The sequence below is a fragment of the Electrophorus electricus genome, chromosome 14 (genome assembly GCF_041902795.1).
Source record: "Electrophorus electricus isolate QZ-2024a chromosome 14, ASM4190279v1, whole genome shotgun sequence".
Lineage (NCBI taxonomy): Eukaryota > Metazoa > Chordata > Actinopteri > Gymnotiformes > Gymnotidae > Electrophorus > Electrophorus electricus.
In genome coordinates, this window is record NC_137510.1 from 1,627,501 (window position 1) to 1,641,032 (window position 13,532).

Here is a 13,532-nt window from a genome sequence, read left to right on the forward strand (position 1 = left end):
AATATTAATTAGAGGTTATAGGATAGAAGATCTCAATATTTGCCTTGGGATTAACTGTCTATGATGATATGCTTCTAAAAGAGTGCAAATAAAGCTTGTGTAACATTGTTCACAGAATATCCGTCATTTTGGTCCCTGCAGGCAAATAACCGGACTCTCCAAGAGAAGATTCTGCTTGTGAACGGCCTCGTGGAGGCCTTCGGCAATGCCTGCACGGTCATCAATGATAACTCCAGCCGCTTTGGGAAGTACCTGGAGATGAAGTTCGCGTGTGGGGGGACGGTAGTGGGTGCTCAGATCTCGGAGTACCTGCTGGAGAAGTCACGCGTGGTGCACCAGGCGGCGTGAGTAGTGTCCACTGGACGTGTGCAAGCCATATGCCAGTAGGCAAAAGGTGCTTCAGCAGTGTGGAATTCATCTGAGTTTAGCTGTCTGTTAATCCTCAGAAAAAGCAGCAGACAAGACCAGCAGGGTCTGGCTTCTTTTAGTCTTAACAGCTTACTGAGGGGAAGCCATTCCCTCATTCTCTACCTTTATTCTTGTTTGCCCTTCTCTCTCTCTCTCTCTCTCTCTCTCTCTCTCTCTCTCTCTATTGAATGGCAAAAGGATTGAGATTAGCTTGATATTTGATCGAAGTCTGAGGGGGCTTTGCTACAGGAAATGTACAGTGCATCTCTGTCCCTAAAGAAAGGTGTTAGCCAAGGAAAAAAACTTTTTTCTTTTCTTTTTTTTTTTTTTGGTATAAGTACATTTCTTGTGGAGTTGTCTCCTTTATGGAAAGCCTAAAGATTCCTACTTGAAATCAACAACAGGGTTTTAAAGACTGAACTGAATAGCATAATCAATCTAACCATTCATTTAGCATCACCAATGCAGTCACGCATTTAGCATTTAGCAAATGCTAAAATATCAATGCTAATTACAGAGGCAGAACACGGTAATTAGAAACCTTGACTATGCGGGGGGGGGGGGGGGGGGGGGTGCGCTGATTATTCAACGCCTTGTTGCTTTCGTGATTGTACTGATCTCAAGAACAGTTCTGCTGTGGTTTTACATTAACTGTGGTTGTAAAAATCCACTTATGAGCTCATGACGGCACAATGGTGAGAGACAATTCTACTGGAAGTGTCTTTTGCAGGGGACCTTGTCCATCAACATGTCAGAGCTCCACTGCAGTCCACTGTATCACACATCTGATTTGGGTCACCAAAGTCTTGATAATGATCTGATCAGCTGAATCGTGTGTTTTAGAGCATACGGGGCCTCCAGGACTGAAGCCGTGAAGTACTAATAATTTTTTTTTAAAAGGATTCAGTATTGATCTCATAAGTAACACTGCTGTGTTTCTGTGCTGTTCTCATGCTTTGTCAGTGGAGAGCGTAATTTCCACATTTTCTACTACATCTACGCTGGCCTGGCAGAGAGAAAGAAACTTGCCCACTACAAGCTGTCTGAAAATAAAACTCCAAGGTAGAGTCCCACGGATCACTATACTCTCTGATCTTTTAATAGCTTCCCTGTGCTCCTAACACACCAAAGTCCCCTTTGTTTGGTTTCTGTTGTTTTTTTGCCGCTCCAGGTACCTGCAGAACGACGAAGCCCTCAAGCCCGTAGCCGACATCGTGGGCAGCACAGCGTACAGGGAGCAGTTTGAGGCAGTGGAGCAGTGTTTTAAAGTGATTGGTTTCACCCTCGAGGTACAGCATCGTATCACCTTAAAGAACAACCCAAAGGCAGTTGGCTCTATGCCAAGTAGCTGTCAGTCAGTGTTAGTCTGATTAGTATTTTAGGTCAAATATTATATAATTATTATTATTTTAAGTTTATCTCTCTGTAAGTGTGTATATATACACATATGTATAAAACAAACCCTTCCAGTGGGTTGTCATCTTTTTTTCCCTCAAACCTGGGCTTTCTACTAGAGGCCTGGGAGTTTGAGGGTGTGGTGCAGTATTTTTTCAGTTCCTAAGATTTCATTCTTCTGTCGTCGCTCCTGGTGTCCGTTTGAGCCGCCTTGAGCTGTTGTGTTAGCCACATTCTCTCTATTTCCTCTTTCGGGTTCTGGTATTTTTCCACCTTTCCATCTTCTTTCCTTTGACACATTCATTACCACTGCTGTTTTCTGCGTCTTTTCTGCATCCCGCTGCATGCAGTGTGGGACATCGGGGTCTTCATTTATCCATATATATTATCCTTTACCAGCGGCCTGGGAGTTTGTGGATCCTGTGTAGTATCTTAGCTGTTCCCTGGACCGGCCTGAGGAACACTTTATTTATATAAATATATAAATATACTGGCTCCTCCTACTCCTAACGCACTTTGCTCACACAGCTGATGAAGGTCTTCTGTCTGAAACGTTCTGTTTCTTTGTGTAGCTTACTACAATGTTGAATATCTCTACATCCTTTACTACAGTACACTGCAGTTACTCACCTATTTGGGCTGGCTGCATATGAATGTGAAAGTATTGCATTTGTGTTCAGTGGTCAGAACATGGACTCTGCTCTGAGCTGGGGGGTGTTAACATTGGCATTAGCATGAGGTGTGGTGCGTATGCATCCCTGAAGTGCAGAGCCCATGGTCTCTCTGGACTGTCCTCTCATAAACTGAATATAATGCATTGCAGATGCCTTTTGTATTCAAAACGCTGCTTCTAATGCAAGATTTGTGTTGTATTTAAGCAGCATTATTGTCCTTGCTGGCAGACGTAGAATGTCCCTCAAACATAACTGACATAAATGATATAATTAAGCAAGCAACCGTGTGAAGTAGCAGAGACAGGGAAATGTACACTGATCACTAGAATGTGTATCGTCTCCTGAAATGCCAGGTCGGTTCTCTGCGGTATCCGTGACATGATGGTAAATGGCATGCACTGGCTTCATCCAATGGAAAAAACGGTCCTAGGAGTACTGCACACCGATCTGGAACATTTGCAGGAATATTCAGGACAGGCCGTCCAGCAGGGAATCTCAAATTCACAGTCCAAAAATGTTAAGAATCCCAAATGAAATACACAGTTGCTAACCAGACAGGATGTTTGGTTCATTTGAAAATGTATAAATGAAAAGGACATTTAATGTGGTTTATTTCATTAATATTTCTTATACATCATCATTTATGTATGCTATGATTTATTACTGAGGCCTCTCACAGTTCATTGGTAAACACACAGGAGCAGAAAATCTTTTTGTTTTGCAGTTTCTTCTGTCGTTTTCATGATCTCTTGTTTAGTTTTTGAATGGTAGGGATTCATAACTAACGTGTGTTTATCTTTAACCTTGTCTCCACAGGAACTGGGGAGTGTGTATAGCATTCTGGCAGCCATCTTAAATGCTGGTGACATTGAATTCACCTCAGTGGCTTCAGAGCATCAAACTGACAAGAGCCACGTTACTAACATGCCTATGCTGGAAAGCGGTGAGTGAACCTGGTGTTAGCATGTTAGCATGCTAGTGCGGCAAAACAGAACTATTGCTTTCAGCTCTGTCCATGGGGTATTCAAAGACAGCTTTTTTTTTTATCAGTTTGGTGAGCTTCCTTGTTTCTTTGGCCTGTATGCTGACAGCATTTCTAAACGCAGATTGGTAGATCGCCAACATTTTTTCTGCATTAAATTGCATTAAAGGATGCAAGCTTCCTCAGAAAATGGAGTAGGCTCATCCCTTCCCTGAGCGCAGGCTCTGTGTTAACCTTCCAGTCCAGCTCGTTGTTGAGATGCACACCGAGAGTTTTGTAGATGTCAACCTGCTTGACATTCTCTGCTATGACATTTATTGGTCTGGCTGTAGTCGTCCTGAAGTTGAATATCATCTCCTTGGTCTTGGTCAAAGTGAGAAAGAAGATGGTTCTTCCAACACCGTTTAGCAAATGTTGTTAGGAAGTTGCAATACTTCTCTTCCTGTCCATGATGCATCTGACCACCACAGTCATCAGAGAAGTGGAGTGGTTGAGGATTGGTGGAGATATAGATTTATGTTCTCTGGTTGTTCAGACAACAACCTGTTTGAACTTTGGAAATGTGGTGGAAAGTGATAATGTGATTTAAATCACCAGAGTTTACCCGAAAAGTAAAGTGTTCAGGCATCAAGTCTTAAATCGCATGAAAACCAAGTGGATGACATCACATGTGACTTCTACATCAACTAACGGTGGGATGTAAGCAGTGTCCACAATGGCAAACATCAGTTTCTATGGCAGATAATATGGATATAATTCCAGCATTCAGTGGTTCAACTTCTGGCACCTGTGATGTTCCTTCTCCATAACATACACTATATTACACCATCTGTTGTTCACTAACGGTGATTTTCCTCCATCTTTTCTCTTACTGTTCGGTCTCACTTCCATGTCTTTACTTCCTGTCTGAAAGCTGGGAATGGAAGTGTTTAAGTCTGGAATATCCTCACAAAGTCATTAAGAGTTCCCTGTACTCTCTCTGGATCTTGATCAGTGTGCCAAGTTCGTCCATCTTACTGATGATGATGATGATGGAGGAAATGAAGGGTTTAGATCATCACCTCTTTGCATTCTTTTTAGTCCAGCTCTGCATCCTCTGTGCGTTTCTTCAGTTCTTTAGAAGTGCTAAGCCATGTGCAGGACAGCTGCACACTCGCGTGTGCCAGCAACTGCTAATGGTTGGAAGTGGAACTGCATTCTCTTTGGTTCGATGTATTCTGAGCCTCTCTGTGGTTTGACATATCACGAACCTCTCACTGTTTTACTGGGTTCTTCCTAAAGGCCACAAAGCCACGCAGCACACATCACATTGGGCTGCGTTAAAACTAAGCGAATCCAGTAGAACATTCCAGTAAGCCAGTAATTTCCAGTAATTTTTTAAAATACCAAGCAAAGAACTTGGAAGCATGTACTTGTCTGAAAAACCATTTGGGGAGCTCAAGCCAACAATATAAAGCAGTGCCTCCACACCAAGCTTGCAGCAAGCAAGCTAGAAGATTAAACACCTGGCACCCTACACTTGTACTGAGTGACCTAAGTCTGGTTGGAGAACTTACCATAAAAGGGAATATAAATAGCTTATGTAGTGCTGCTGTCTTTGTGTGTGTGTGTGTGTGTGTGTGTGTGTGTGTGTGTGTGTGTGTGTGTGTATGTGTGCTCCTTCCCAGCTGCTTCACTGCTGTGTATCCATCCAGATGAGCTGCAGGAGGCGCTGACCTCTCACTGCGTGGTGACTCGGGGCGAGACCATCGTCCGTCCCAACACTGTCGAGAAAGCCTCGGAGGTGCGGGATGCCATGGGCAAGGCCCTCTATGGACGCCTCTTCAGCTGGATAGTGAACCGTATCAACTCCCTGTTGAGACCAGACAGCCACCCTGGGTGAGAGCCAATGAGGGAAAGAAGAAGAAAGACAGGCAGAGCTGGAGAAAGCGTGAGACAAAGAGAGAGCCAGATAGAGAGCTGGAGAAAGCGTGAGACAAAGAGAGAGCCAGACAGAGAGCTGGAGAAAGCGTGAGACAAAGAGAGAGCCAGACAGAGAGCTGGAGAAAGCGTGAGACAAAGAGAAAGCCAGACAGAGAGCTGGAGAAAGCGTGAGACAAAGAGAGAGCCAGACAGAGAGCTGGAGAAAGCGTGAGACAAAGAGAGAGCCAGATAGAGAGCTGGAGAAAGCGTGAGACAAAGAGAGAGCCAGACAGAGAGCTGGAGAAAGCGTGAGACAAAGAGAAAGCCAGACAGAGAGCTGGACAAAGCGTGACACAAAGAGAGAGCCAGACAGAGAGCTGGAGAAAGTGTGAGACTAAGGGAGAGCCAGACAGAGAGCTGGAGAAAACATGAGACAAAGAGGGAGCCAGACAGAGAGCTGGAGAAAGCGTGAGACAAAGAGAAAGCCAGACAGAGAGCTGGAGAAAGCGTGAGACAAAGAGAGAGCCAGACAGAGAGCTGGAGAAAGCGTGAGACAAAGAGAAAGCCAGACAGAGAGCTGGAGAAAGCGTGAGACAAAGAGGGAGCCAGACAAAGAGCTGGAGAAAGCGTGAGACAAAGAGGGAGCCAGACAAAGAGCTGGAGAAAGCGTGAGACAAAGAGAGAGCCAGACAGAGAGCTGGACAAAGCGTGACACAAAGAGAGAGCCAGACAGAGAGCTGGAGAAAGTGTGAGACTAAGGGAGAGCCAGACAGAGAGCTGGAGAAAACGTGAGACAAAGAGAGAGCCAGACAGAGAGCTGGAGAAAGCGTGAGACAAAGAGAGAGCCAGACAGAGAGCTGGACAAAGCGTGACACAAAGAGAGAGCCAGACAGAGAGCTGGAGAAAGCGTGAGACAAAGCACAATAAGAAAGATGTGAGGTGAAAGAAAAGATGAGAAGGTGTCATAAAACTATAAATTATGATTATTAGTTTTGTTGGGGTGAATGATGGGAAAAGGGGGGGTGAAGGTGAGTAGCCTCTTTTTAAAGAAGCCATCACATGATCGTGCAGAACATTCCTCTTCTCCTCTAAAGTTCTTAACAGGGCCACATAAAGGCTGATTAATGGCGCCAGTGCGTTCCTGCCGAGTGCGATAATGATTTTTCATAAACCATCCTATTAACCTTCCACCAGGTCTTTTATCCTTCCCAAATCACGCCTGCCACGCTCTCCGTCCGCTGTAGGGGGGAAAACAAGGACCTGAACGTTGGCATCCTGGACATCTTCGGCTTCGAGAACTTCAAGCGGAATTCTTTTGAGCAGCTCTGTATTAACATTGCCAACGAGCAGATTCAGTTCTACTTCATCCAGCATATGTTCGCCTGGGAACAGGTAGTCCCCTCATACCACTGCTCTGTATAGAGCTGTCTCCTCTCAGTCTGAGTAATGCACGAGTTTTTCTCTATGGCTTGTGGGAGCGTTTATACAAGCCCCCCACCTCCGCTGAGCTAAATTATTTCCATCTAAATGATGATTATGGATCATCCGTTATCCCGGCATGTCGGGGGAGGGGAGTGAAAGGGAGAATGCACAATTATTTCTACTCAGGAGTGGAGGGTGAGCCAGAGACCTTGTAGCGGGAGAAGTTTGAACTCTCATGGGACCCGGGTAGATTAGGCTAAATAAAAGAATTTAGGAGAAGGAGGAACACAAGCTACACTTCTCTGAGCACCGTCCACGTGACTGTTTACTGGACAGCGACCCTTGGCTCATGTGTAAATGTGTACCAGTAGCATTGCTGAAAACATACCAGCTTCCGTGGGTTTTGCTGGCTCCATGGTGAACACACAGCTCATGACTTTACCCTGCCCTGCAGAACCTATGCTGTTCTCAAATGCATCTGTTTTGGCATCCCCTTCTCCCAAGATACTTATTTTAGCAATTGTTCTACTGTGCAAAAATAAATAAATAAAGTCCTTGTGTGCTGAGTGACTTTACCCCAGGCTAAATGTTCTTCTCCAGAAATTAGATTGCTTAGACGTGTGTGAAAGTATGTGTATATATGCTTCAAGGTGTATGTCTTGTCATCGGGGGTGCTCAATGGTTAAGGTATTTGACTTGTACTCAGAAGGTTGCTGGTTCAAGTCCCACCACTGCCACTTTTCAGCCTCTAAGCAAGACCCTTAACCTTCATTTGCTCAAGTTAATTGTAAGTCACTGTGGATAAAAGCATCAGCTAAATGCTGTAATTGTAAATGTTTGGGACATGGTTACCTGGAGATTAGATGTGGCACACATCTGCTCCTGGGCTTGTGGCTTTTGCATGCCAGTGTTCAGAGTTTAGCTGCAGTAAAGGACTGAGTCATAGTGAAACCAACCAAACACACAAACACTAGATTCCACATTCATCATAAGAAAGATGTATAATTTAAATCTCATTTTTAATGACCTATACTAATTGCTTACACAGTTTCATTATCTGATGATAATGAAAATTACTGACTCCAACTTACATAACAGACGCTTCCAGACATTCTGTCTGACTCCTTCCCTCCAACTCACAGACCCTTCCCTCAACATACTGACTCCTCCCCTCCAACTCACAGACCCTTCCCTCAACACACTGACTCCTCCCCTTCAACTCACAGACCCTTCCCTCAACACACTGACTCCTCCCCTCCAACTCACAGACCCTTTCCCCTTACACTCTGACTCCTCCCCTCCAACTCAGAGACCCTTCCTTCAACACACTGACTCCTCCCCTCCAACTCAGAGACCCTTCCCTCAACACACTGACTCCTCCCCTCCAACTCAGAGACCCTTCCCTTAACACACTGACTCCTCCCCTCCAACTCACAGACCCTTCCCCCTTACACTCTGACTCCTCCCTTCCAACTCATTGACCCTTCCCGTGATGTACTGACACACACCCCATCCCCGTCCCCCCACTGTGTAGGATGAGTACCTGAATGAGAACATAGATGCCCGTCTCATCGAGTATGAGGACAACCGTCCACTTCTGGACCTCTTCCTACAGAAGCCCGTGGGTATGCTGGCACTGCTGGACGAGGAGAGCAGATTCCCCCAGGCCACTGACCAGACCCTTGTTGGCAAGTTACACACACACACACACACACACACACACACACACACACACACACACACACACACACACACACACACACACATACATACACACACACACACACACACACAAACATACATACACAAATACACCCACACATCTACACTGGTGTATGTCACTAGCAGTCCTGAATCTCTGCATTGCAGTGTACTTGATGCTGTGTTTGTCAAGGTTATTAGTAATCACTGACACTGTGCTTGTCAAAGTTATTAGTAAACACTGACACTGTGCTTGTCAAGGTTATTAGTAAACATTGACATTGTGTTTGTCAAGGTTATTAGTAAACACAGACAGTACTTCTCCAGATTATTAGTAAACACTGACACTGTATTTGTCAAGATTATTAGTAAACACTGTATTTGTCAAGGTTATTAGGAAACACTGACAATGTGTTTGTCAAGATTATTAGTAAACATTGACACTGTGTTTGTCAAGGTTATTAGTAAACACTTGCATAGTATTTGTCAAGGTTATTAGTAAACAATGACACTGTGTCAAGGTTACTAGTAAACACTGACATTGTATTTGTGAAGGTTATTAGTAAACAATGACAATGTATTTGTTATGGTTATTAGTAAACACTGACACCATATATACCAAAGTTATTAGTAAACACTGACACTGTACTTTTCAAAGTTATTAAGAAACACTGACATTGTATTTGTCAAGATTATTAGTAAACACTGACACTGTGTTTGTCAAGGTTATTAGTAAACACAGACACTGTACTTTTCCAGATTATTAGGAAACACTGACACTGTATTTGTCAAGGTTATTGGTAAATACTGACATTGTCAAGGTTATTGGTAAATACTGACATTGTATTTGTCAAGGTTATTAGTAAACAATGACAATGTATTTGTCATGGTTATTAGTAAACACTGACACTGTGTTTGTCAAGGTTATTAGTAAACACAGACAGTACTTCTCCAGATTATTAGTAAACACAGACACTGTATTTTCAAGGTTATTAGTAAACAATGACAATGTATTTGTCATGGTTCTTAGTAAACACTGACACTGTGTTTGACAAGGTTATTAGTAAATAATGACAATGTATTTGTCATGGTTATTAGTAAACACTGACACTGTGTTTGTCAAGGTTATTAGTGAACACAGACACTGTACTTTTCCAGATTATTAGGAAACACTGACACTGTATTTGTCAATGTTACTAGTAAACACTGATACTGTGTTTGTCAAGGTTATTAGTAAACACTTGCATAGTATTTGTCAAGGTTATTAGGAAACACTTGCATAGTATTTGTCAAGGTTATTAGTAAACACTGACATTATATTTGTAAAAGTTATTAGTAAACAACAATGTATTTGTCATGGTTATTAGTAAACGCTGACACCATGTATACCAAAGTTATTAGTAAACACTGACACTGTACTTTTCCAGATTATTAGGAAACACTGACACTGTATTTGTCAATGTTACTAGTAAACACTTGCATAGTATTTGTCAAGGTTATTAGTAAACACTTGCATAGTATTTGTCAAGGTTATTAGGAAACACTTGTATAGTATTTGTCAAGGTTATTAGTAAACACTGACATTATATTTGTAAAAGTTATTAGTAAACAACAATGTATTTGTCATGGTTATTAGTAAACGCTGACACCATGTATACCAAAGTTATTAGTAAACACTGACACTGTATTTGTCAAGGTTATTAGTAAATACTGACATTGTATTTGTCAAGGTTATTAGTAAACACTTGCAAAGTATTTCTCAGGGTTATTAGGAAACACTGACATTGTATTTGTCAAGGTTATTAGTAAACACTGACACTGCATTTTCAAGGTTATTAGTAAACACTGACACTGTGCTTGTCAAGGTTATTAGTAAACACTGACATTGTGTTTGTCAAGGTTATTAGTAAACACTGACATTGTATTTGTCAAGGTTATTAGTAAACACTGGCACTGCATTTTAAAGGTTATTAGTAAACACTGACACTGTGCTTGTCAAGGTTATTAGTAAACACTGACATTGTATTTGTCAAGGTTATTAGTAAACACATAACCTTGACAAATACAATGTCAGTGTTTACTAATAACCTTGACAAATACAATGTCAGTGTTTACTAATAACCTTGACAAGCACAGTGTCAGTGTTTACTAATAACCTTTAAAATGCAGTGTCAGTGTTTACTAATAACCTTGACAAATACAATGTCAGTGTTTACTAATAACCTTGACAAATACAATGTCATAGTAAACACTTGCATAGTATTTCTCAAGGTTATTAGTAAACACTGACATTGTATTTGTCACAGCTATTAGTAAACACTGACACTATGTTTGTCAAGGTTATTAGTAAACACAGACACTGTACTTTTCCAGATTATTAGGAAACACTGACACTGTATTTGTCAAGGTTATTAGTAAACACTGACACTGTATTTGTCAAGGTTATTAGTAAACACTGACACTGTATTTGTCAAGGTTATTAGTAAACACTGACACCATGTTTGTCAAAGTTATTAGTAAACATTGACACTGGCCACATTTACATTTACATTTACGGCATTTAGTAGACACTCTTATCCAGAGCGACTTACAAAAGTGCTTTGTCATTTACTCATAGAATATATCCTAGTACAGTACAGTAGGTTAGAATCAAGCACACCAATGAGAATACTGTAGAATACAGGGATGAATGCTGATACCTAGAAGTGCAAAATACATAAGGTCTATCTTAAACAATGATAAGTGCTATAAACAATAAGTGCTAGAGTTTGTTAAACAACATAAACAATACCCTACATTAAGTACTAATTTAGTCAATCAATATGGGAGCAGTGTCAGTTGTCCTTTAAATATTCTGCAAATAAATGGATCTTCAGTCTACGTTTGAAACCTGCAAGGGACTCTGCTGTCCAGACAGCAAGTGGGAGTTCATTCCACCATCTTGGAGCCAGGACAGAAAATAATCTAGATGCTTGTCATCCATGAGACCTGAAGCAAGGTATTTCAAGCCGAGCCGTACTTGAGGTTTGAAGTACTCGAGGTACAGAACCGGCTTTGACCTTTGACCTCATGTATGAAGGGGCTGGTCCATTTTTGGCTTTGTAGGCAAGCATCAAGGTTTTAAATCTGATGCGTGCAGCTACAGGGAGCCAATGAAGGGAGCGCAGCAGCGGAGTAACGTGTGAACTTCGGAAGATTAAAGACCAGTCATGCTGCTGCATTCTGGACAGGTTGTAGAGGTTTGATGGCTTTGTAGGCAAGCATCAAGGTTTTAAATCTGGTACGTGCAGCTACTGGAAGCCAATGCAGGAAGTAACGTGTGAACTTCGGAAGATTGAAGACCAGTCATGCTGCTGCATTCTGGACAAGTTGTAAAGGTTTGATGGCTCTTAGAGGAAGACCAGCAAGTAGCGAGTTGCAGTAGTCTAGCTTTGAGCTCACAAGAGACTGCAGAGGCACCTGGGTAGCTTCCTGTGAGAGAAAGGGTCGAATCCTTCGTATGTTACAAAGGAGGAATCTGCAAGACTGGGTTAGATTAGAAACATGGGTTGAGAATGACAACTGGTTGTCCAAAGTTACGCCCAGGTTATGGGCCGCTTCGGATGGTGATACAAGGGAGTTCTCAAAGGAAACAGTGAGGTCATGGTAAGGGTTGGGAGTACCTGGGATGACCAGAAGCTCAGTTTTACTGGGGTTGAGCTTCAAGTGGTGGGCTGTCATCCATGACGCCATGTCAGTCAAGCATGCCGAGATACGTCTGGAGACCTGCGTGTCAGATGGTGGAAAATAAAGAAATAATTGAGTGTCATCAGCATAGCAGTGGTAGGAGAAACCATGAGAAGCTATTACATCACCAACAGAATGAGTATACAAAGAGAAGAGAACGGAGCCTAATACTGAGCCTTGTGGAACACCAGTGGAGAGTCTACATGGTTTGTATGTGGATCCTCTCCATGTCACCTGATAGGACTGTCCATCCAGATAGGACTGAAACCATCTCCAAGCAGAGCCAGTCACACCAAACCTGGAAAGAACAGAGAGAAGAATGTTGTGGTTCACTGTGTCAAAGGCTGCTGAAAGGTCTAGAAGAATCAAAACAGATGACTGTTTGGCAGCTTTAGCGGCATGAAGTTTCTCAAACACTGCTATGAGGGCCGTTTCTGTAGAATGTGCTGGTTTGTAGCCAGACTGATTGGGATCATGCAGTTGGTTCTGGGTGAGAAAAAGAGACAATTGATTATGAACTGCTCGTTCAAGGGCTTTTGAGAAAAAGAGAGAAGTAATACCGGTCTGTAGTTGGTAACGCTGGAGCTGTCAAGTATGGCCTTCTTGAGGATTGGTACCACCCTGGCGGTTTTGAAAGCAGTAGGCATGTATCCAGAAGATAAGGAGTTGTTGATGATAGAGTTGAAAGGAAGCAGATCTCTTGCGATTGTCTGGAACAGAGCAGAAGGAATTGGATCCAGCGGACATGTAGTCGGATTGCTGGAAGTCAGCAGTTGAAGAATTTCATCTGTGGAGAGAGGAGAAAAAGAAGTCAAGAGTTGGATGTTGGGGAATGTTGGTTGGAGGAGTGGGAACAGAGGAAAAGGACTGGTGGATTGCTGCAACCTTCTCCTCAAAGAAGGTGGTGAAATCCTCCGGAGTAAGAGATGAGGAAGGAGGGGGAGGATTAAGGAGAGAAGAAAAAATAGTGAAGAGCTTGTGTGGGTCAGATGCTGATGATTCAAATTTCTCTCTGTAGTAGGATGACCTTGCAGATGTTTGCAGATGGTCACTGGTCAGGAATGCTCTTTGTACCACAGAAGTGCTTCAACTTTAGTGTTCTTAGGGGAACTGGGCCCAATGGGGAAAATCAAACTTCATAAAACTATTGATACATTTACGTTTCATATTTACATCATTTGGCAGAAGTCCTTGTCCAGAGTGACTTACATAAGTGCTTTGTAGTCTCAAACAATAACATATCCTTTTGCTGGTATAAATAGGGTTGTGTCAAAACATACCCTCAGGGTAAAGCAATGAAGAAGTCAGAAAAAGGGCAGGTT

At 42.6% G+C, this 13,532-nt stretch overlaps 1 protein-coding gene across 1 annotated transcript in view; it reads left to right on the forward strand.

Moving 5' to 3' along the window:
• myo3a (myosin IIIA) overlaps nt 1-13,532 on the forward strand; it is a 58,658-nt gene that overhangs the window by 29,547 nt on the left and 15,579 nt on the right. Inside the window, exons 14-20 of the mRNA XM_035530880.2 lie at nt 142-344; nt 1,372-1,470; nt 1,580-1,697; nt 3,294-3,420; nt 5,127-5,337; nt 6,606-6,753; nt 8,318-8,471. Coding sequence (XP_035386773.2) covers nt 142-344; nt 1,372-1,470; nt 1,580-1,697; nt 3,294-3,420; nt 5,127-5,337; nt 6,606-6,753; nt 8,318-8,471 — 1,060 coding nt within the window. The remainder of the gene's footprint in view (nt 1-141; nt 345-1,371; nt 1,471-1,579; nt 1,698-3,293; nt 3,421-5,126; nt 5,338-6,605; nt 6,754-8,317; nt 8,472-13,532) is intronic.